At 32.5% G+C, this 26,780-nt stretch overlaps 1 protein-coding gene across 1 annotated transcript in view; it reads right to left on the bottom strand.

Moving 5' to 3' along the window:
- Nucleotides 1–223: 223 nt before the first annotated feature.
- The window catches only part of LOC134536754 (schwannomin-interacting protein 1), a 257,366-nt gene continuing 230,809 nt past the window's right edge, over nucleotides 224–26,780 (bottom strand). Inside the window, exons 9-12 of the mRNA XM_063376662.1 lie at nucleotides 19,566–19,784; nucleotides 13,914–14,025; nucleotides 11,515–11,614; nucleotides 224–7,209 (exon numbers count right to left, since the gene is read on the bottom strand). Of these exons, the coding sequence (XP_063232732.1) occupies nucleotides 7,077–7,209; nucleotides 11,515–11,614; nucleotides 13,914–14,025; nucleotides 19,566–19,784 (564 nt within the window). The 3' untranslated portion in view covers nucleotides 224–7,076. The remainder of the gene's footprint in view (nucleotides 7,210–11,514; nucleotides 11,615–13,913; nucleotides 14,026–19,565; nucleotides 19,785–26,780) is intronic.

Genomic DNA, 26,780 nt, shown 5'->3' with positions numbered 1-26,780 from the left:
ATAAAAAGGGGAACTATATTTTGTACTGTCGCGTGCGGTGGGATCGTGCCACCCGCGTGAAGTTTGACCCTCCTTGGGGACAGATTGTTGACCGTGGTGTTGCTGGAATAAAGCAACAGGGCGGTTACACAAACACTTTGAGCCAATCGAGTCACCCTGTCAACATTAACACTTAAAGCTAACATTTTCCATGCTGCGACCACTAGGTAAGTGAAACCAGCAATCGAAATGAAGCAAACAAAATTTATTTCATTTACAAACAAATATCACAATATTTGCAATAAAGCTGCGGCTAATACAAGGATAGCCAATCGTCCCAACATTAATTTCTTCTGTGCGAAGTTTCCTCAGTCTTCCATTTATATATATATATATTTTTTTCATGTTTTTACTCAAACATCAAAATGCTACACAGCATGTTACACAGACGTTTCACGTGAATAACAAAATAAAGCTGTCATTGGTGAGTTGACTTTAGGAATGTAATAAACAATACTTTACTATATCTAAGTTGGGGAAGTTGCTTGTAATGTAAAGTCATCATTTAACCATAGTAAATGATTAACTTCATGACTTTGTACAATGGGTAGCATCGGCCCTTGGAGTATCGTTAAAGACTGTGTGTTCACAGTTAATGTTTTTGCTTGCCTTTACAAACGGGAAGTAGCAAGGTACACACTGCCCTACTGTGTGTGTACACTTTATACAGACACTACGAGATCCACTGTCTCTCATGAACACCTCACTGACACACAGCTGGATCATTAATACAAATAATACACACCTGTGCTAACTGAGTATGATATGACATCACTTCACACATCTGAACTACAGTCTGCATGTTAGGCAACAGTTCAATGCTCCATTACAATTCAGACAGTTCACCATTTACCATGCCAAGAAACCATCACGGACTTGATGAATACAATACAAAATGATCGTGAGGTCACAAAAGTAAAAAAAAAAATTTAACTTATTACTGAAAGTTTTTCAGACAAAACACTAAACAATACCTTAAAAATTTGTTTTTACAGTACATGTTATGTAAGTTACAATGACAATTTTCATTTGCAAAATTTGTGAAACTCTTAAAATACCTAATATACATTTAATTCAGATGGTTAAAAAATAAATATACATAGCAAAGAATGAGGAAGTTGTCTCTGATTTTATTTTCCCGCTAAGTACTTTAAAGATACTTTTTATACTAAAAATAAATTGCATTTTTAAAGAAAATTTGTGTGTCTGCAATGTTTGTATGATAACTCCCAAACTACTGCAGCCATTTCTATTTAATATTTTTAATTGTTAGCCTAAAACTCCCATGTTTTAAAACAAACCTAAAGGGAAATTAAATATTAAATGTAAGACTAAAACAGTCATGGTTGAGCAACAGTGCAAATTGTTACTGGTCTGTTGATGCCAGAGGGTATTATTAGGGAGATAAACTTTCAGTTTATAAAATAAATCTCACTTTTTTTTTTATCAATCTATTAGTGATTTTTTTTCCTTTGGCCAAAGTATACTTACTCAGGCAGCAGTCACTCAAATAGCTATTTGATAACACCCCTTGATTACAAAATACTTCATCCCCTGTGTGCTAAAATTATTTCCTCCAATCATCTGTGTTAAAAAAAAAAAAATTAATTATAACTGGTTTCTCTTAATCTTAGTTTGTTAACAATATTTTTAAAAGGATCTCCTCCGTTACTCCAGGAAAATCCTTTCGTATATGCATGAAAAATAACCTACAGAGTTTACAGTGCATTCATAATTTTCCATTTAACTCGAAACTAACCAAATTGCAATAATTTTATTATTTGTCTGATAGTTATTATCATTTTACCAAAACAAATTTTTGTGGAAGCTTCTCGATATGAGACTGACACTAATTCTACTTAAGTGATAAAGTTGAACTGAAAATTCTTCTGTAATATTCAGCAATTACTAGAACTGAAATAATTTCAATCATTAGCTGCTGAGTTAGAATGGTGTTATGGCAAAGCCAACAATATGAACCGAAACAATGCCGTAAGGGCCTTGTAAACTACACCTCTTTTTTTTTTAAAGTTGACACTAATCTCAAACTTTTGACACAAGACCAAGAAAATAAAAAGCTGTTGTCGCCAAACGTCTTGAAGGGTGAACTCCCTAGTGCTTGGCCTCCCCCGCTCTGGCCCCCGGCGTGACGAGCCAGCCCCCTGGTCCAATCACATCCCTACTAGCCGTCCTGCGAACATTCCGCTGCCAATTACTAACTAAAGTAAAGTCTTTCAAGTGGCCTAACGTGACGACTTTAGAAAAGGTATTCTTTGTTACGCATTTCCTTGGCAAAACGCATTGTCTAAAAATCTATCTAACCTTATTACATAATCTTTCCTTGCTACAAGGTGAGGTTTAAACAATACCATAATTTCAATACTCAATAATGTTTCAACATAATATTGATATTTACATACACAATTATTTTGATGAAAAACAAATATTGTTTAATATGCTGTGTACATTAAAAATAACACTACACCAAAAAATTTATTGCGTTAAAAGTTCCACAAATTTTTATGCTTTTTATTGAAAAAAAATAAAAGAATAGCATTTCAACTCTTTTGGGATCAATTATAATACTTTCTTTTTCAACAAGTCAAGCTGAGCAACAGTTAAGACACAACAGTATGTGGGGTAAAATGCTAAGGACTTCCTTCTAACTCGATACTATTGATTCGGCGTAGTACCGACAGGTACCTATCAGCGTATCAAAGTATCCAAACTCCTGGCTCTTTGATAAATGTCATCATTGTTTATCCCAAGCATATCTTTGGGTAGGAATTAGAAAAAAGTGTCTATGTACATAAATCTGAAGCACGTATTCTGAATGGATACACTCCGAAAGATTACCTCTCAGGAATAGAACTAGCATTAGTACAAACTTAACTTATTAAATAAAATGCTGAACACACATTACTTTACAAATAGTATGTCCCCAGAAGAATAATTAAACTTTAATTTCCTACCTTGTCATATTTATATCTTCATTTGCCAACAAAACATAATTTGTTACAAAATGAATAAGAGTCCTTGAATTTCTGCACAAGAATTTTAGACTGCAAAGACATAAATTTCAAAACAACCAATTAGAAATATATAGTTTTAGATTTAAGATACGGTAATTTGCAAAACAAAATTCTATAAAAGAAACGTACAATTTTCATTACATCTTTCTTAATTAGCGAAAAACAATACACATGAGTATGAACTGCAACCTGATTCCCAGACCAATGAATTATATAGGTGTAATACTTTTAAAGTACATAAAGAATAATATCTGCTCATAACATGTTATAACTGAGTATTATTCTATAATATTAAGTGCATTCTATACATTCAGTGAATTGTATTCCAAAAAGAGTAATATGTTTAAAAATACCAGATTACATACAAAACGTATAGTATTTCAATGGGGCCTCGGTGGCTATTATAGCTGCAGTGTTATACTTGCGCAGTGAAGATAGTAAGTAGGTTTGGTATAATACAATAATAGTAATACAGATACAAAAATTTTACCTCAAATTTACAGAATAATATTTCTGGGTTTTTTGAAAGTCACAAAACCCTTAACAATTAACCATTCAAACACAAATAAACAGTTCTGATTACTTATAAATATTTTATTATTAATTTTGTTTCTGGCCATGTCTTTAACATAATAGTGTGAAGAAGAATAACAAAATATTTATGGACTTGATCATAACTTACAAAAGCCAACAACCAAGTAATAATTTCAAAATGTAATTAATGAATTCTATTTGTGTGCAAGATTTCTCATTTGTAAGCATATGCTCACTTTCATTTACAGTTGTAACAGAGTGCACCAGCTAGTAACTTATTGAGCAGTACTATTAACTGACTTGGATCAACATTATTTTTAATCATTTAAATCAATGTGTAGTAGCTAAAACAGTACTCAGTACTAGAACCAGCACACATGCTATGAAAATCAAGTCACACATAAAGGTTCTTGATCAAATGATCACTTGGGGACCAAAAAAAGTTTTCCCTTAATTCTTGGAAATTATGGTGGAAAATCAAATTTGAAAAACTTTGCTCTCTTTGCCTTTGAAAAAAATTACTAACGAGTGAAAAAGACAAATTAATAAGCAATACCTAAATATTTGTTTCACTAAAGCAAATAATATTATCTACTAATAATAATAATAATAACAATAAATCTGTTGCATCTGTATGAAAAGACCCATTCACTTCTGTGTAATGTGACAAAAAAGATTTTTATGTAGTTAAAATAAAATAGAGCTTCATATATGAGAATTATTGATTTAATGAATGCAGCATAAGTCATGAGCACATTCTACACGAGAGTAATTATTTACTTGGAGTACAAATTTACTAACAATTAAAAAAATTTTAGAAATTCTTAGGATTAGGGTTTGATGTCTTAAATCATTATTAGCTCTAAATCTAGGCATGCGCTTTTTATTTTTTATTTAAACCAAGAGTCTTCTGTGTCTTAATATTTTTCATTTGTGAGTCAAGAATTGAAATGATTTCAATAGTACCTTACAATGTATATTAGTATGCAATACACAAACGTCATGCAATTAGACATGTGATTTCACAGTGAGAGCCATGCAGGTTCTGTCTAATTTATTAGGCATGAAGGATGGTAAAAGTATAATACATGATGGTAAATGATTTAGTGGATCCATTCATTAAAATATGGTTTACCACAAATCTCCAATGATTACAACAGACCATAAAAAAATGTTATTTATTACAGTGAATTCTCAAAGTATTTAAAAAAAAACACTGTGTTGGTACTTAATAATGAAAGTACTACTACTAAATATACATTATCTTGTAGGTATCTGAAATATATCTGTACCACGAGATATGAGATGCCATATCACAAATTGTACTTTCAAGGAGAGCAAGTTTCTGATTTGTTCAGTTTTTATTATTTTCAGGTTTCTTTGGTAATAACAGGAATTGCTTTATATATTATGCATAACTTTTAAGTAAGAAATTCTTAAAAAAAAGTACTCTAATTAGGTTCCATCGTATTCTTTTATTTAAATCTACAAATACATAGTATTTAGGATAATGAATGGCAAAGTCTTAAATAGTTATTTTTTAAAAAATATTGTGTTAAAATTCACACAAGGTAATTTAAAAATAGACCATCAATTTGAAACACATGAAATATTAATCATTCCTCACAAAGTTCAGGGTACAATTTAAGAATGGCATATTAATTATCAATGCTCACTTGAAATTTTTTAAAGTGAAAAAATGATGTCCAAAATCACTTTTACCCAAGCTGTATAAGACTGGAATTGGGTGAAAGGGACATTCTCTAGCAATCTTCTCACCACAATCCTAAACAAATATCAGCAACGTTCAAATCAACCAAGCTTCTGAGTGTTTACTACACTCACTCACTAACTGTTGCACTAAATTTTAAATAATATTAACAAAAATATGTATTTAAAATAATAGTTTCAACATATAACTATGCTGGCAATACTTTAGCCCAAACATTTAAATAATTTATAATGTTCTATTTATAAATATTTTCTTCATACAGTAGTAAAATACAAACATGCCATAAGCTAATTTGCACATGATGAATGAACCAATTTCAAGCAGAAAAATCTATTCATAACATAACTGAAATTTAAGTTCAAAGGAATAATTCACAACAGATACTGATACTAGTTATACATTGTATATTTATTTAGTTTTTTATATGTCAAGAAATCAAATGAAATACAATGGGCGAAGTTCAGTTATGTTTTAAATATATCATCAACCCTAGTCACTTCTCTCCTGGTAAATTTCATGGACACTTACTTGCATCATATACCGCTCAAAACCCTCTTAGATACCTGTTATCATTGCTTTGACATCATGGTAGTACGTGATATTTGCTTTATACTGCAACACAGTGTTGTTAAGGTTTTTTTTTAGATAAGCACTTTATAGCTGTACGAACAAAGGCAGCAGATGTAATAAATGTGTGTGCTTTACAAGGCACCTTTCTGAATAATAAATTCAATTTTTTTTTTTGCTGTAGGGAAACTATGTGAATGCAGATTAAACTAAAACTTTAACATTATGAAATAACGTAAGGAACATTACACAGCATTAAAAACATATTTTAACAATTTCAAAATACATTCTCACTTAATTTGCAGTCTCAAAACTTCCAAAGCTCTACCGCTCACAAGCTGAAAACTATCATCTGCTGATCTGTAGTAAGCAATTACTTGTTCTATAACAATGTCCCGCTTAAGATACCATAAATGTACATAATAAATGACCCAGTAGGAGATCCTTGGGTTTTCATTTCTGACCAATCCATATTTTATCCATGGCAAGAGTATACATAAAAAAAAAGTGAATTATGTATTACTTTAAAAGGATTTTGAAACACTTATGGAAAAACTTGCGTAAATGCAGCTATGTATGAACAATTTTTTTTGTTGCAAAGCTCCTGAAGAGTGACATCAGATCACATTATTGACATACCAAGCGGCCAAAAACACAGACAGTTTTTTCCAGAGTGACTTGTACACAAAGGAATATGAGATACAATATACATCTTACAGATATATGTATATAGTATGTACATCAGTGTTACCACCAAATGATTTAGCCTCACAAGGGTGCTGACTTCCATATGAAAGTCATAAACTATCAGCTGGAAAAAAAAATTTGCAGTAACACTAAAAACTCCTCAAATTTGTCTTTTTTGTTTTTAAACTGCAAAACAATTTTTTTTCTTTCTTCATACACTCGTTTTTCCACAGCAATCACTTTCACGCGAACAATCGGCAGAAACGCAGCACATAATTAATACCTCTGTTCCGCCACTGCATTGGCGTGAGGAGCGTCACTTAAACAACTGGGGAGGAGGGGGGTAACAGGTTAGTGAACACGAACCGACAAACGGTCGCCAACATCGAGAAGTCAGCAGCATGGTGCCAGTCCGGCGTGTTGGCGACCAGGAAACACATAAATGTATCATTTGTGGAACGTCCCGCTGCTACGGCGGACGATGGTTACTTTTTGACGAGGCTCGCTATCCTGTTTATCCTGGGCTTTGTCAACGAGAGGAACGGGTGGTGGTGGTTGTTGTTGTGCGTTGGCATATGCGTCTCTCTGGGCTCCTTCGCCGTCTGCTCCTTTGCGCCACTGAAACCCATTCCATTGGCCTCCTTAAGTACTATCACTACTTACTAATTTCAAATCACACGCTGCTACATTATGGTTGGCCTTTAAAAGGGACAGTGCAATAATAAAATGGTATTTACCTGAATAAACCGTGCCCTCAAATATTTTGACCATAACCAATTATATTTGTTTAGAATAAGCCTTGAACCAAACCTTTCAAAAAAAATTTTTATTGCAATACATCACTCAAAATGAAAAAAAAAAAAAAATTCTTCCCGTCACATATTATACAACTTTACATAACAATGTATTTTCATCCCGCAGCAAAATTTCCCATTACCTCAGACGTTTTCATATTTATAGGTTTTTCCAGAAACTGTAGATGATCAAAACCAAGTGCAAGATGTCCATCGGCCATTAAGTAATAGCTGTTAATAAACCTTGGAGCCTGATGGAACTTGTGCTATGCAGTGTTGCCATGTGGCTTTGTCAAGGATGTAATAAAAGCATCACACCATTCTTTTCCAACACACATTTTACGAAAAATTGTGCGCTGGTTATTCAGGTAAACACGGTAAGTAAAGTTTTGAGTCAAATCCTAATTTTCTCGACTCCAAATCTTAAATATGAATCACAAACATTGTTACAAATCTACCTGTTAAATCCAAATACAGATCTCAAGAGTCAAAAATAAAATAATGTATAACAAAAAAATATTAAATATCTCAACCTTCCAAAAACTAAGTTTCCTGAATCAATTTAAATCATAATTTTTTAAAATTTAATTACATATTTAAAATACAATAATTTGGGAATAGTAATATGATAGGTACAAAGGAAAACACAGACATACATACATAGTAAACTTCAGATTTGAAAGTGTTGAATTTTCATCCAGCATTTTTCTTACAATCATTTCCCTTGAATCCCAAATGTTTCAAATAGTTTGAGGTTTCAAAGGTCTGCCTGGCCCATCCCTAATAATAATAATAAATAATAATAATAATCAATGAAAATAGTGAAAGAAATTGACAATAAATTCATACCGAGTTAGTATAAAATCGAATGATGTATTTAAACGACATGACAGACATACATTAACATTGCACAGAGAAAGCCTGTTACTATGTAGCCATGGACCTAATAATAACACTTAAAACTAATTGCAGGAATTTGTTCTATATAATACACCTGAATTCAGATATTGGATTTCTAATAATTGTGTATATACAATTTAAATTTGAGACTCAAAAAAAAAATACATTTCTAATGTATGTGAGATTGAGCTTAAAATTGATTTTTTGTTTTGCAGCCTCACACACGTAGGTTAGTTAATTTTTTATGAAAATTTTATTTTATTTAAAAGCTATTCCTGTAGGTTCATCATGATAGCCATTTTGGATTTGGTGTTTGGACACTAATTTTGTCACCTAATATCTACTAAACATTAGTTGCAAGCTGTAAAATGTCTTGCAAGTGATCACAACTTGAACACTTGCATCATATTTTAATGCTGGTAAATTTCTGGTGATAAAATTTGTGATGAAACATACACTGCAAATGATTTATAGTGATAAGTTTACAGGAATAGTATAATATATAAACAATAGTTGTAAACACAAAATTAAAAAAACCAAAATGGTTTGTGAGCTTTATAAGAGCTTAACTATAGCTTGTCTCATCCTTAGATTGTAGTGTGCAGAGTAATGGGCTGTTATTAACTCTATACAATACAGTACACCTGCCCCTCAAAATAAAGTCCTAATTCATTCCAGAAAAACAGAGCACTTATCAAAACAGCGATAATCAAATGTTTTTTTTCATATGAGTGTATGTTAATCAAAAAAATTAATTTTCCAATCAGGTACGTGTGTTTGCCGACAAACACACGTTAAAATCAATTTACATTACTAATATGTATGTGGTAAATACATTTGAAGCACATTTAAATAAACATTAAGTAACAATCAGAGATTAAACTATCTAAAATTAAATTTTAAAAAATCCACTGACAGCATTGTGAACATAATAGGGGTTGGGCTGAAACATTCTTAAGATGCTTTAACAAAATTTCCAGAGTTTCAAAATAATAATTTTATTAGTACGGAGATATATTTTCTAATAAATAAAAAAAAATTATAAACTAAATGTTTTATATTATTAGATAATTTATTTAACCTGTTAACGCGATCCCCGAATGTTTTGTTTACTAAATGTGTGACTGCTCTGATTTGCCACTAGCGCATCCTAGAAGGTGCGAGGTAAACTAGCCCTGAAAACTTCTGGCTTTTCTCTCCAGAGATGCTGCTGCTGATGTACAGGATGGCATAATATAAACGCTGGTTGTAACACTCGTGCCACTGTCGGTTATAATTTCGCAATGAAGGAATCGAACAGCAATTAAGAAAAGAGAAAAATATTTTTTGTTTATTCATCACATTATTAATTCATTTAATTGTACTTATTGCTACACAAGTGCTGTTTCCATTGTGCGTGTACGGAAATAAAAATTCATGTAAAAGAAGAAAGCGCTACTTGGAATCTATGACCACGCGACTTCACATTATGCTGTAATTTATTGACGCCGTTACTTAAAACTGTGCAAATCAATCAGCGTTACTTCGAGGAGCAGGTGTACACAGTTTCTGCCAGACTGATTTAAAATTAAAATTAATAATTTTTGGAAACAAAAATTTGTTTTTAACGTACTTAGAAATACACATGCCTGCACTTACAACAGCACATATGTATTTGTATGTGTATATACTGGCCCAGATCTGTACACCTAGTGATAAATATTTTTTAAACCAACATTATTCAGTTGAACCCTGTTATGTTTTTTTTCTCAAGGAAATGTAAGGAAATAAAAATACACAATAAAAGGTTATTAGCAGGACAAATCAATTTAGCCCTTGTCAGTGTTTGAAATTTTACCAATTGACTTATTAAGCTATATAAACAAATTTAAATTTAAAACCACTTATGTATACACTCAAAGCTTGATTTTTCTTGACCAAGGGGCAACAAATTTTCAACTTCATCATCCTTCTATTTTATTTGTCTTTAAAAACACACAGCCACGTTCAGGGCTCGATTTTAGCACCTGTCCGCCTGCCCGGGACAGGCAAAATCTCGTCCGGGCAGGCAATATAAAAAAGTCAACTGTCCGGTGGACAGGTGCAACTTGTGACGCCAAGGTTATTCGCACGCACTAATGCAGCAGAGGTGATTAATAACATTTATGCGACCGTGACCGCAAATAAAACGTCTTTGACAATATCTATAAATAAACAATAATGGCTGAAAGTGAGTTTGATCCAGCACCAGCAATAAACCTCTGGTATCATAATGTTCAGAGAAAACGTCGACCCTTTCAGCCTCCTTATCGAAGATGTTCAAGACAGAATCAGCCAAGTAATTCGTGCAGTGACTCAGACAGTGACTCGTCTGAAAATGATGATTAAATAAGGATGTTAAGGGTATGATAAAAATAGGTGCAAAATATAGCAAAAATCCTTTTTTCTCACTTTTTCAGCGACTTTGAAATTTTTTTAATGTGGGTGAAACAGCGGACAGGCAAATTGGATGGCGGACAGGCAAATTTTCGATTACACCTGTCCGTTGGGCAGGTTAAAATATTCCTTAAAATCTAGCCCTGGCCACGTTTATGTAAAATGATTCAAGATTTGTAAAGATGACAATGAAATAAATTAAACTCTTTATCAGCAACAGAAAAAAACTTTGTTTTTTCTTGCCACTGCGGAATAGTTGGCAAAATAAGGCATTGTAGGACTACGTATGCACATCTGAACACTAGAATGGCAAGGAATGGAAGGATTAGTAATTTTTTTCCCTTCAAGACACGGGTACCAAAAGACATGTTAACTGAAAACGTTATTTACCTTCAATATATTGAATACACAGCGTTAGCTAGCACTAATATGTAGCACTAGTGTTATGGTACACTTGCATTTTGTTTTTCCATGCAATCCTATTCGAACAATCTACATATATGGTATAGCAGTGATTGAAAAATTAAAACTCACGTGAAGTATAAAGTAAACCTTTAACATTTTAAACTTCACAGATAAGTTAAGTGTTGGAATAGTTAGTTTTTTCAAATTTTTTTTGCATTTATTGTAATTTACAAAAGAAACATTATAGGCAGGAAATGCACTATTTGTGAAACATTGCATGCAGGAAATATAAAACATTGTTTTTATGGAGAAATGTTAGGACTTTAAAAATATTTTCTTATAGCAGGAACATTCTAACAGTGTTCTACTGTACATGTTTTTTTTTTTTAATGAATCACTCTTTACTTACAAGTAGCGAGTGAGGTCCTCTATATCCACCAGCATAGAGTCTTGCTCCATGTGCAAATCATCTCTATCCATTAAGAACTTAACCAAATTTTCATTCAAAACTGAAACAAAGACATGAAGTTGGACCACAACAAACTTGCAAACTGAAAGAAAAAAAAAATTATACAATAAAACTAGAGAAATTGTAAATCTGAAATGTCAAACACACAGAAATACATCGTAAATAATTCTAGTTCCTTTTTTCTTATAATTTTGGCAACACTTCTCCTTTCGATACCTTTATATTAGTAGATAAACGTGGGAAAATTTTCAGAGGAAAATTTTCTGGAAAAATATAACATTATTTTTTTTTCCCTCTCCATTACCATCATAGATTTACGTAATTGATGATAGGTTGATGTAGGTTATACAATAATTTATTTTTTGCAGGTTGGTAGGTACTGTTTAGAAAAAAAATTATTTTGTTCTACCCACCTCTCAAATGTTAAGTGAGCCATTAGGTGCTAAAGAAAGATAAAAATGTTTTAGTTGTTCTGTTTTTGTATAAAAACATTGGTAAAATTTATTTGTGTGCTTCTGTAAAAGTAAAAGTGTTAAGAAATTTTTGCAGTAAATTGCTGGAAAATGTAACCAAAAATACTTTCTGGAAAATTAACATATGTAGTTAATAGCTAGCTACCCACAGTTATAATATGGCCAACATAAAACTAAAACTAACTTATAGAGATAACAAATTCCACATATGCAAAGCACTATCCATTTGTGATTATAGAAAAATCATTATCAACATTGATCTTGGATGTTTGCTAGATTGCAATTCTAGCACGGTCACATTTTGCTATCTAGTTTAATGAAGCAAAAATCTTGAGAATAAGTGCATCTCAGTTTTCAGGCATTCCATATGCTCTTTTTTAGGGCATAATTGCAATATGTGAACAATTGTATTTTTAATGTTGTTTGGTACCATTTTTGATATATTTTTTTTTTTAGATTCTGGACAAATAAAATTAAAATTATTCAAGCAAACCAAAAGATAATTATTTTACTCTGTGACAACAAGAAAAAAGGAAAGGTGGGGTAAGGTGTACCAAACTTTTGTTAAAAACTTAAATTTTTTTTAAGAAAATAAAAAACTATGAACTAACAGATAGTGTTCCATTATTAGAGACAAGATTTTATAGTTTTAAGTTTAGTCGAATTTTGTTTTTAAAACAGAAAATTTTATTAACATTGTTTTTATTTTTATAAAAGCTGTTTTGTAAAATTTACTACACCAAAATTGTGGTAAAATTTATATCTTCATTTTTACAATGAACTAATTTGTAATGAGTACAGAACAATAAAAATAAATTAGAGAGCATTTAAGGTTTGAAATTAATTCAATAATGTATGCACAATTAAACAAATTAAATTAATTTTTCTCTTCCATGCATTTTGATGCAAATTTTTGTCTCGAAATAACAACATTCCTTGAATTTAAAACATTAAAATATTACTTCTTTCATGATTTGAATTAAGTTTTGGTTAAATACTACTTAATTCAATGATATAACTTCTTGCATTTTGGTTTTATATGGACATATGGTCAATATGGTGTATTAACTTGCATTTGAGGGTTACGATGTGTTTTGAAGTGCTTTTCAGTGTTATTTTGGTTTTATCGCAATCTACCATATAATCATGTCTCTATCCATTATTTACTTCAACAAACCAACAAATGGTATATCTTAACTGTAGTGTTGCAGCTGGTAAAGCATTATCAATACGTAACCTTCTTTTTTTATGACTGTTATGGCTCACATATTTTAAAATAACTGCAACTAGAACCAAATAATGAGGGAACTACACAGGCCTAGTTTATTCACATTAAATTTCACATTTTCCGAATATGTATGATCTTTTATAATGCGTTGAAACAAAATTAGGCGTAAATTTTTGCATTGTTGCTAATTTCTCAATCTTAACAACATTTATTACTTAATTTTTTGTATATAATTCATAAATCAATAAAAATGTGGATTTTACAAGACCCTGAAAACTTGGGTTAGTATGATTGTGGGAAAACCAGTTTTTTAAGATATTCATAAAAGTGTTGTGTATAACAATAGTTATACACAACAAAAGTTACACACAAACAGTTTATTTCAAACTTTATATTACAAAATTTTTATATACTCTTGTTCATGCTAGGAATTACATAAAATTGGGCTCTAAGTTTCTAAAACCTATTAATTAAATACTCATTAAATTCATTTTCAATTTTATAAACAATTAACAATAATTAATGTGAATTTATTTTATAAAAATATACGCAAAATTACTAAATTATGAAAACAAAGTAATTCAGGATACTACACCCTTAATTAAAGTGTTGAGGATTAAAAAAAACTGTAACAATACCTTCTATTTGTGTGTGAAGGTCGTTCACTATGACTTGTAACTGCGCTACATTCATCTCCGTGAGCAGCTGCCTGCTGACTCTTCGTCTGTCATCTGGGAAAGGTATGCCCACCTGGAAACAGCAGCGAGAAAATATTATCATCAACCAACACACCTGACAAATTCACCAATGTTCAGACATTACAAAATTACAGAGTTGTGCAGAAGGCATTTTTTTCCCCAGCTCAAGATTGAGATGAGAATTCAAACAATTTCAAGAACTGCATTGAAACTTAAAAATCCCAATGTTAGTTTTTGCTTTGTGTGTGTTTCAAACAAAACTTTATTTTGTATGCATCCACTACTTTTTACATTTCTAACAAAGAAATATATATAAATAAAATGATTGTCCTCGAAAACCTTTTTCTTTATAGTGTTTAAATGTTTAAAACTAGTTTTGTACTAGTATACACTACTATTCTTTTTAACAAAACTAAACTGAAACCGTGACTAACAAATTCTCATGACAACAAAACAGGGAAAAAAAAAAAAAAAAAAAAAAAAAAAAAATAGATTTTTAAGGATATGTAAAATTTTTTTTGTTACTGAATTTTTACTTGAATGCAGAATATTTGTCAGGCCTACTTTGTTGTAAATAAATCAAATACTTCAAGAAAAATTTTCCGTACCAAATTACAAACTACTTTAAATACAATTAGTTATTAAAGATGAATAGTTTTCCCATAAATAGTTTAAAGTTACAAAATTTAAAAAGACAGAAATGAAAACTAAACATTATTTGACATGTAAGGTTGACCATTTTTTTTGTTGCTAATTTAGAAGTCATTTTAAGTAGTGTGTTGTCTCATATTTAGAGCTGGGCTGTATGATAATTTTTCTGGCAAAAAGGAAATGTATCTATCCCAGAACCTAAAGGGGCAAATTAATTTTTCCAGTTTCTAGAATTCATTGCAGTAGTACAGATGTCAATATACAGAAAATGTTCTTAACAAACTATTTTCAAAGAAAGCACTGAAATTTAACGTATGTAAATGTGTGCATACTATTGAAAATAAAGCATTTTCAGCATTTAAAACTCAAAACTATAAAAGGCTCCGCCACATTCACACAGTTTGATCATGTTGTCCGACCATGCTGACTGACACGTTTTTGTAGCAGCGTGCCACATTCATGATGCATCTGGTTCACACGATTTTGCATAGAGGGCAGCAAGGTAGATGCTATAGATATTTATTTACCTTGGCTTTTCTCAAACCTTTATACAATGAAGATTAACGGAAATGTGTATCAGTAGAATTTTGATACATTTCTTAAACATTTACCTAAGAGTTTAATATCTTGTTGGGCTAAACCTATGACATGTTTTAATGTGTACACACAGTTAAAATTATTTTTTTAAATTTTCAGCTATTAGGTTTTTTTGCTTTAAAGCAACTTAATGGAAAACATTTACCACAAAATGGTGCCCAAGACAGTATGATTAAAATCTTAAATTAAAATGCTTCTTAAGAAAAAATTACTTTTGCAGAATGAACCAACAAATGCCAAACCCGCATCTGCACCATTAGCTCCGACAAATCAGACAGACGCGATTTGGAAATGTAGCAGGTACTTAAAACTTTCAAAGGCACTATCATAAACAAGTACTTTAAAAAGCATTTGAAACATACAACAAATAATAAAAGTTGCAAAACATGGTATCATTAGGACGTACACAACTCCTGCCAAGGTGATGCGGTCAACAGTGGTGTGGAGCTTTTGTGTCAGTGGAAAAATCAACATGGCGGTACGAATAGGCTCGGAATCACATCGGTGACTCTTTTGGTAGCTTATGTCGCTAGGACGTGGTAAGACGAGCTCTTCGATTGGGCACAATTTGCTGCTATGGAGCTTTCAAACAAAGCAACAAGTTGCAAACGAAACTTTGGTGCTCCAGGCCAGATCTGGATTTGGCATTTAGTGTGTGGTTGTAATATTGCAACATATGGAATAATCCTACATGTAAATAAATCATTTTGAACATGCAGTGAAATGGAGGTGGTTATTCACTTTGTTGAAAGATAAACATGGTGTCTTTTACATGGTCGACTCAGTGGCCTTATATTATAAATTTGCAAATCATCACAAGTAGCCATCTGGGCACCTTGTTTATATGTCACAGTTCATTCCGTTCCTCTTAGTTTCATCTGCTAGCCTGCCGCTGAGTAATGGTCTATTTCATAAACAAACAAGTGTAAACAAACACAGCGCTAGTCGTTTCATTATGTCGACGGTAGAATGCAATGTGTTGGTTATGCGTCTGGAGAGGGCAGATAAAAGAATTAAGTGGGCTCAGACTAAAGGCTCTAAAATGTGACAGCAATCCGTCACTACGAGAGTTATTAGCGGCTACATGTCACAATATTCCGCAGGCATGGCTTGCCTATGAATCAGACCCTATGGTTATGAAGTGGCAATAAAAAATGTGATTGCATTCAATAAAACCGCACATTTCCAGCACCTGATTTCTACCTAAGAAATGTATTATTGTATAACGGCAGCTATGGAACGGGTTAAGAGAGAAGTTAACATTCACCTCACTTCTGGAAGTCATTCTCCTACAGGTTCTTCTCATACGTCCAGCACAAGGGACTCGAAGGTAGTTTTGCCCGTGATAAAGCTGCCTACATTTAGTGGAGATCCAAAGACCTTGTTGAACTTCCTCCAACCTTATCACAGCTCTGGTGATAAACCACAAGACCTTGTCTGATGTTGAGCATCTGACCTATTTGAAGTCAGCTCTATGACAGGAAAACCCGTTGCCATGAGCTCGGTGTCTGGGTGTATCCTGTTGGGTAAGGTCGCAAGAAGGACGTCAGCTCTAGTTACGTGTTTCTGTCTCTCTCGTTTCATGCTGCTGAACCACCAGTTGATGCATTACTTAAACGGTTCTGGGAACTGCAAAAATGTTATGTAAACACATAAAAGCAGTGTGAAAAATATACTATGTAAAAACCTAAAAGTAATTCAAAAAATTAGTGCAAAAGGTAACGTATTTTCTGAAAGTAGGTACCAAATGTTATTTTCATTTTAATTATTCCTTAAAATTTGTATTCTATCACCTATTTATCAAAACATAGCATATTTTATTTTATAGCAACAAATAAATGCAACAGAAACTATCCCCAAAAATATTTTCAAATAATTAAGTCTACATCTCAACATCACAAAATTCAATCATTAAACTAACATAATTACTGTTAAATCATGAAGACAAATGGTTGGTACGTACTAAATAAAGCAGCACACCAACTCCTATCACCTGGCATAAACAGGGCAGAACATTCACAATGTGTTTTTAGATGCTATAAAATAAATTAAATTAAATACAAACAAAGGGACAGGACGAAAAATAATATAATAAATTAATATACAGTATAATATTCAGGGTAAGATGACGTTTCATACCATGAATTTGAATAGTTATATCTTGACCACAAACTATAAAATACTAAATTGCGAAGTGTAAACCAAGACGATAGGTTAGTTCAATATTTATATTCACTTTTTGAGACTTTTCCAGGAAAAAATTTTTTTTTCTTCTAACAACTGTATTTTTAAGTATTAAATTTCGTGCAAAAAAAAAAAAAGCAGCGTAAAACCAGGTAAAAATATGAAATATGCAGTAGTTAACCTTGTAAAAAAAAGGTTAATTCAGTATTGATAATCCCCCTTTTTTTTTTTTCCAGAAGTCTTCCGGGAAGCAAAAACTTTCTTTACTTGAGAAACAACCACCAATTTAAGTGTCACATCAGGTTTCAAAAAAAATTTAGTGTAAAACCAGGTATAAATATAAAATATGTAGTACAGTCAAACCTCATTAATACGTATTCGCTTAGTACGAAATTCCCGTTTATGCGAAGTACTTTCACAGTCCTGGAAAATAAAGTATGCTTTCCTATGTTATTCAGTACTTTTATTACGAAATACGGTTAATATGAATTACGAATTTGTTTTGATCCCTCAAGTAGCTGTTAATGTGTATAAGTAAACCGTTAATACGAATTTCACCGCCGAAGTCTAAAGTAAATCGTCTTCATAACCGTCATGTGAACAAACGTTTCTCCAAAGATACATGCATGTATCCTACAGCGCAAAATGGTCGAAAAACAAGATTGAAAAGTTCAACTCTAGTGGCGATGTTAGTAACTACTAGAAAAGATGCCATGTTGTAAACGGAAAACGAGAAAAGGAAAGAACTCTATACCTTATTAATATTAGTCGTCGGAAGTGTACATACGTAGAAGTTTAAACATTCTATGGAAAAAAGTACTGATATTTTCCATTGTTCACGCACGTGTATCTTAACCTCAATTTTGAGTGTTAGTTGTTTTGAAATATGACTGCGAAACGTAAACGCAACGAACTTACATTGCAAGTTAAAGTTAAAATTATCGAAGAAGTAGACAATGGAGAGAGAACGAAAACTGAAATTGCGAGAGAATTTAACATCCCGCAATCGTTGTTGTCGACAATACTAAAAAATTGTGAAAAGATTGAATCGGCTTTTGCGAGTTCATGCAGATTGCCAGATTATCAACAAGAAAAATAATGCGAGGCCCAAAACATCAAGAAATGGAAGCTATCTTGTTGCAGTGGTTTTAAGAAATGTGTGCAGCAAACTTGCCAATTTCTGGACCTATGATTCAGAAGAAGGCAGACTACCTAGCATTGAGGTTAGGAATTTCAGACTTCAAGTTCAGCAATGGTTGGCTACAACGGTTTAAGGATCGCAACAATCTTGTTGGCAAAAATATGTGTAGGGAGTCGGCAGCAGTAGATACGACCAAAGTTAAATGTAGTAAACAATGCCTATAAGAAAAAGATAGAGCAAACCAGAATTGATGCTTTTTTTAAACCAAATGTTTGAATATAAAATGTGTCAAGAATGCAAGTTTATTGAAGTTTGTATTATGATTTATTCTGTAAGTGTTGCATTGTGTTTGTTTTCTTCAGTGTTTACATATTGTCATGCATGTAGTGAAACCAGCTTATACGACCAACGGTGTGTATAATTTTCTTTATAATTGTAAATATAGGCATTTAAAGTTCAATCAATATTTTTTTGTCATGATATCCCAATAGTTTGGTTAATACAAACCCTCGTTATTACAAAGTGCTAAAATTATGGTCCCTTCAGGTTTGTAATAATGAGGTTTGACTGTAGTTTGATTTGTAAAGAAACCTATCCCGCATTTTTACAAAACAACCAAAGATACAAAGATTAAAGACGTGTTGCTATGCATGCACACCACACATATCATGTTTGTGACATCTATTAGTACTACTGATTGGTACTGTAATTAGTGTCTTGCGGTACAAATCTATGATGTACTACGTCAGGCTTTCTGAAATGGCCGTATTTCATTCATTGTTAGCCTACTAAATAGATAGGCCTACATATTTATTAAATTGTATGGTCTATGGTTGTTCTTATATTTGGTTTACATAACTTCAAAACTTAGTGTTTCCACAAAAAGGTTTAAATTTTGCGAATGGCATTAAAAAACCACAAATTTTCGTGCTTCACCAGGTTCCGGGGGTCCCGGATCCCTACGACCGTGGCCCGAGGAATGATGGGAGGGTGATGGAAGGGGTAGCGAGTGTCCGCACCTTCTCCAGGCTGCAGCGCACCATCTCGGTGATGGGGCTCTTCTTCTGGCGCTGGCGCTCCACCTCCATCTGCATGTGCGCCATCTCCTTGGCCTGCGCGAGCGCCAGCCGTGCCTCCGCCTGCAGCCGCGCCTGCCGCGCGAAGAAGTCCGCCTCCGTCAGGGGCTGCTGGGGGGGCGGCTCCCGGCGCAGCGGCAACGACAGCGGCGGCAGGCAAGCCTGCTGCAACACGGCTTTGTTTAACCAAGCTGTGGCTGTTTTTCCTTTACAAACATGTCATATGTATATATATACACACACACACACTCACTCACCTATACGTGTTTAGGCCCCTATTCGAGGACCCCATTTTTTACCCTTAAATAGAGGACGGGAATACACAAACACTAACGTAGCTTCCGAGGACTATTACTTTAGCAAGCATATCAGAGGACCTGTCAGACTGAGGACCTTCACACAAAGTGTGTCTGGCGCTTTATCCGAGGACTGTAAAGTTTTACAGTTAACTGCAGGACTAGCAAAATCAGTATAAATGTTTCAACAAGACAGGGTTCCTGGTAGTCGTGTAGTCGAACCAGTGGTCCTTGCTAAGGTGATACGGAGTCGATTCTCGGGGTTCTTCCGTTTTCTTCCCTCTATAATCCCGCTGCTGCTCCATTTACATTTGACTTCGCTTCATCGTTACTAAATACCTATATGTTATAATTTCCGTAAAAGTTTTTTTTTTGATAAAACCACTTATCCGAATTTGTGTATACATACAAAAAAATATATATTTTTTAACTGAATTAAAACATAAATTTCGCTCCAAAAACTTCATTTATTTAAATGTTATTCACGAAAAAATTGTTATGATGATTAATTTTTCTATTAATTGAGATTTTGAACTATGAATTACAATTCAATATTTGTAAGAGAACCCGTAGAACCCCGTTATTCAGTTCTATATGTTCCAATTCCGATATAAAAAAATAATTAATGTTTTATTTGAAGACATCAATTCTGCTGGTATTGAACGAAGGTTTCAACCAACCTAAATAATAAACTAGATAAAACTAGTGATTTAAGAATAAGAAGTCAGAACTATATCCTACTTATCGTATTAAAGGAAAAATTTAATTTTCATACATATTAACATAGAAATCTCAACATATAAAATATTTAAAAACCAACAAATAAATTCTCAACGAAATGTTTAAACAACAGTGCAACCAATAATAAGTGTGATACAATTACAAAAATGTATTCAGTTACATTTTATAAAAATTAAAAAAATTAAGGTATAATTAGTTTTTGGTAAGAGAATAAAACTTTCCGAAATTCTTGTCCAAACGAATGTTATTAGTTTCACGAAAATACTGAATTACGAACTTTAAAAAAGAACTATATTCTACGAAAAACAATGGACATTAAATAGTTTAGAATATTGTTTCATGTTTAATATTTAGACCGCATGGTTATATTTACACACCAGCTTAAAATCAATTCTTAACCGAAGACTGTGTACTGCACCAATCAATCTAAGGACTTTTACACAGTTTGATATATATACTATTTCATGTTAAATAAGAGTACCGCGTGGTCATTTACACATCAGTTTAAGCTCAATACTTAAACGAGGACTGTGTACTGTACCACTCAACCTAAGGACTGTTACACAGTTTTATATACTGTTCCATGTTTAATAAGAGGACCACATGGTCATTTACACACCAGTTTAAACTCAATACTTAACCGAGGACTGTGTATTGTACCACTCAATCTAAGGACCTTTACACAGTTTGATATACTGTTCCATGATTAATAAGAGGACTGCGTGGTTATATTTACACACCAGTAAAAACTCAGTATTTTACCGAGTATTTTGTCTTTTATCACTCAATATAAGGACCTTTACAAAGTTTATATGCTGTTCCATGTTTAATAAGAGAACCGCATGGTTATATTTGCACATCAGTTTAAACTCAATACTAAACCAAGGACTGTGTATTGTACCACTCAATCTAAGGACCTTTACACAGTTTGATATACTTTTTCATGTTTAATAAGAGGACCGCGTGGTTATATTTACACACCAGTAAAAACTCAGTATTTTACCGAGTATTTTGTCGTTTATCACTCAATATAAGGACTTTTACAAAGTTTATATGCTGTTCCATGTTTAGTAAGAGGACTGCATGGTTATATTTGCACATCAGTTTAAACTCAATACTAAACCAAGGACTGTGTATTGTACCACTCAATCTAAGGACCTTTACACAGTTTGATATACTATTATATGTTTAATAAGACGACCATTTGGTTAAATTTACACACCGGTTTAAACTAAATACTTAACCGAGGACTGTGTATTGTACCACTCAATCTAAGGACCTTTACACAGTTTCCAGGGTGGTGGTGTTTTTGTGTTTCTGGCGCCACTCCCGTCCCCCTCCACCCCTCCATCCTCACTCCACCCTGCCCGCTCGTCAACATGCTCCATCGCAACTTGCAGTTCGTGGAAACGTGCGACTCTACACAAAATCACCTCAACACGTGTGTCTTCTCTCCAGTGCTGACAACTTATTCGTCACTCAGTGGCGGATCCAGCTTCAAATATTGGGAGGGACCGATGACCCAGTACCTCCTACTTTAATTGTGCGTCCGAAAATTTCGAAAACTAACAGCTTCTCAAGGGGCTATTTGAATACATGTATGACGTCACGTAAACATAAATTAGATAAACAAGTATCACAAAAAAATTAAAAAGTATTAAATTGAAATATTGAACCAAATTCTAAAGGTCAGATGCGGCAGGAAGCCTATTATATTTTTTCACACTTCAGTTTTTCGACAGTTTTTTTTCTTTCAATGCGAAGTAGAGAAAAATCATAAAACGTTACCTGGTCCTAATCATCTCAGTGAACAGATATTTATTTCCAAACTTGGCCTTCCAATGTGCGCCAACTTACCACAAAAACTCATACATTCCCCTAACCTTTCTATTTTGAAATGCCTAGATTCCTAATGTACCAATTTCTAAAAATACCAAATAAATATTGGAATAAAATGTACTTATAAACAAAAGTCCTCGTCATCAGCATACATAAATTAAATTTTTACATGTGAGATTTTTATAATAATCACATACCAAATAGCATTTTTGTCGCCATAATTTTATTAATTTAGAAATTTCTCTTGCTTCAAAAGGTTGAACCTTTATTTTTTTAATTGAGAATGTTATGGTTTTTTGTGCATGAATCTCCTAAATGAAAAAAATTATGGTCTGCGATTTTTAAATTTACTCCATAGAATAATCTATTCTCCTACAAAATACTAACAAATCACAGACAACACTTTAAAAGATCTGTTATCATGTAGATGAAACTAGAGATTGATAGATAGATACGTCAATTTCTTCAATACCAACTGGACACTGTTCAGTCTTGAAAAGAAAGATGTATGTTCATATGTTTAAATATAGAGAACACTTACGAAACTGATTATACGGTAGAAAATTTTTGTATTTATACATCTTTAATGCACCTGTACAGTAAGTTTAGGCTAAGGTTATTCTTCGAATAACTTTTGTTTCTGCTTTGATCGAAAACTTTTAAGGACGAGATACATTCCGATAATGGTTTTTATGTTTTTATAGTACTTCATGAAAGTTGTATAATTCTATGGGAGTGAAATGTACAAATGAAATATTCGAAACATATAAAGAATATCAACTTGAAAGTGTTAAAAACAATAATAAAATTTTATAAAAACTATGTGATTATCACCATGTATGCCCTTATGTGTTCTTATTTGATTAGCATGCCGCTGTTTTAAATAAGTAATGAAGATGGGGTTGGAGAACGTTAGTTTAAATGTTTTGCATATCATAGCCGGATATATTTAAGGAGGTTGGGCAAAGGGGCATTAGTTCAGGTGGCTTGTCACATTGTGTGGGTTGGGGAGAAGTGAGTGGAACATTGTGTATAAATGTTATTTATTTATATACAGATAAAAAAATATTTTATCATATTGCATTACAACAAAAGATAAGGTACAAATCGGGCAAACTTTCGGCACCGGAAAAGTGAAAAAAAAAAAAAAAAAAAAAGTGCCGATCCTAAATACTGAAATACCTATGATGTAAATATAGGTAAATTACGTATTTTGTGATGTCATTTCTGTAAAAATATTTACATGAAGCGCTCAGTTTATCAGTGAAAACTGCCTACCACAAACAAATTTTAAGTTCTTACTTCCAAGAACCCTTAATGAAAGTAGCATTTTTCGTGGCTAGTCAGGAAAAATGTATATCAGGTGAGACAATAGATATTTAGTTTCCTTGAAACGTGTTTATGTCCAATCGAAGTGTTGAAACAGCGTAAACATTTCAAGCGTTGGAGTAGGACGGTGGAAGGGGTGAAGGAGGGTGGTTGGTTGGGGAGTGGGAGGGAGGCAGGCAGGCAGGCAGGGAGGGAGGTAATGAGGTACTCTCAACCCATTCTTAACCAAGTGCAACGTTGCCAAATTAGCGCAGTAGCTGTGTGTGGGATAGCTCACTTGCATTTTTCCAACGTTGCCTGAAACTGGTATCAATACACACACCAACAACAGAAGAGATATCTTGTATGTGAGCTTGGAAAGTAAGAGAAATTAGAAAGGGAAAAAAGATTAACTGTTACTAAAATACTGTTTACTCGCAATGATAATTAATTTTGTTCCCCTTGTTTTAATACATCTATAATGAAGAGTTGGAATGAACATGACATACGACGCGTGAAAACATGATAGCGATAAATAAATAATATGTTTGTTCGTATTTATAGATTCATAAAGAAACGCACATCTACGCATTAAAATCAAAAATGTTTTTTCAAACACTTTTGTATTTATTTACTTACCCAGGTACCGAAATGGATGACTCTGAGTAAAGCTCAACAAATATAAAAAAAACTACCTCGAAAACCCCAACTTGTAAAAGTGTTAATTCACAACTCAAATTCTATTTTCCCGACAGAATGGTCAATTCTTAAAACCAGCATTTATTTATAGTCACAGAAAATGGCATCGAATGAAAGAAAAACTGAAAGTAGAACTGTAATAGGGTATTTTTCATAGTACAGGTAACTAGAGATGATATTTTATTATATTTTTGATATATTTCTACAGAAATGACTTAACAGTTGTCTGTAAAAGTGCATTAAAATTTAATTGCGATACCTACCTTTTGCGATTATCGTTTTAAAACTGCATGTTAAAGACTTAAGTAGATAATATCATGTACATATGTAAGAACGCAATAACTTGCATTTGCATATGGGCGCAAGTTTGGTTTCGATGACACAAATTCACTTTGTGATAACTAATTTTCATAAAAAAATCTACCCTATTTAGTTTTTATTATCGTTACTTACATGATATTGACTACGAGAACTTGTGCAAAACCAATTCCCATATCTTCGCATAAAGTTATATCTAATAATTTATTGATATTACAAAAAAATAATTATACAAAATATTTATACGTAAAAAGACGTGCATAATTTAAATTAGCAGGCTATACATTATCAAGAAAATTCCCTTAAATAATACTTTCGTTGCACGGTTATCTTATTATAGTGTTGATGACAGCAGGAATTGCATCATAATTATTAGAGTGGAATCCTAACCAAATAGATGCCAACTCGGCCCTTATTTTTAGTACATTTAAAAATAACAAATAATATTTAATAGTGTATGTTTTTAAAATATTAATTGAATATTAAGTACGAAAATTATATCACTAAAAATATTTATGTAGGTATGTTTATAAAGCAAGGCAAGGTTAAAATTTAACAATTCTAAATAAGTAAAACTACTTTAACCAACTATCTCTGTTATCCGTCACTACTTGTATGCGATTTTTTATGAAACGTTATTCATGCTGTTTCCGTAAAAAAAAAACAACATTGCTTGAATAAAGCTCGAGCTGCAAATAAACAGAAGAAAATGACTTCTTTTTATTAGGATGTAAACAATTTAACTTAAAGAAATTCTCCAAAGTTCGTACATATGTACACATTGTACAACATTGCACATTAAACTATGTTATACTAAATTGGTAAATAAAACTACTATATATGTTATCTAATTAAAAATGGCTTACTTTTTTCCCCAAATAATTTAAAATCTCGTACTACTTATTTACTTATATTTAAATGTAACTGTTCACGTTTTAAATTGAATTTCTATTGTCCGTCTATTAAATTATCCGTCATAGGACCGGTCCCGAGGGTGACTATTAAATAATTAGGTTTTACTTAAAAAATATGTTTAGTCTGTAAATGTTAGAATAAAAATTAAATCTGTGTAAGTTGGAAACAAATAAATATTGAATTAAGATAGATTTCAACTTACAAAACGTGATTGGTTTAAGTTACTAAGCCATGACCTAACACACTCTTTCACTCCGCCACGAATATCTAAATTGGTGTAAATATATATACTTTCAAAAACATTATGTATGTTTTAGGTAAACTTTTTTCTAATCACACGATGTTTGTCTGCTAAAGTGTTAAGGTTACTGTGGATAAATTTTTACGGTTTTTCCACTATCTTTGATGTCATCATCCCCTAACACAACAGCAGACTTGAAACCCAGATTTTTCCATTCTCTTTAAATTTTCAAATCCGGAGTTTGTAATTGTGCCTATTACTTGCTTTGTCTTCCTTTTGATTGTAACACATTCTAGCATCACCTTTTGTTTCATCCAACGAGAGAACTGTAAAGCGCTCTCTTGTTGACACGATAGCAATTGAAAACACAAAATCTCTCAAGAGAGCAGCTGCTAACGGTAAAATAATTATTTTACTAAAGCTTCTATAAAAACTCAAAGATTTCCAAAACAACAGTAATTTAGCAGGAAGGCACGTGTTGTCTGACCGCATGTTGCTAAAAACCAGCCCAAGGAATATAAAAGTAGACAGAGATTTCACCCTTAGAATAAACATGATTTCTGTCCCCCCCCCCTCCTCCTTCTACTACTATCGGCTATAAATGATTCTGACGCTACTAACACAGCATAAAACCAAATGATTTAATTTTGACCCAAAATATATTAAATTCTAGGTTTTCTTCGGAATTCATCCAGTACAGGATTTGGTATTTTAATACACATATACGTTTAAATAAAAAAGTCTTACGTTGTATTTCCTTGTCTTGATATTCATGTCAAAAAAGTTAAGTCTTTGTTTAAT

This window comes from Bacillus rossius, chromosome 11 (genome assembly GCF_032445375.1).
Source record: "Bacillus rossius redtenbacheri isolate Brsri chromosome 11, Brsri_v3, whole genome shotgun sequence".
Taxonomy (NCBI): domain Eukaryota; kingdom Metazoa; phylum Arthropoda; class Insecta; order Phasmatodea; family Bacillidae; genus Bacillus; species Bacillus rossius.
The sequence above is the reverse complement of the archived record's forward strand: the minus strand, read 5'-3'. Positions and strand labels throughout refer to the sequence as shown.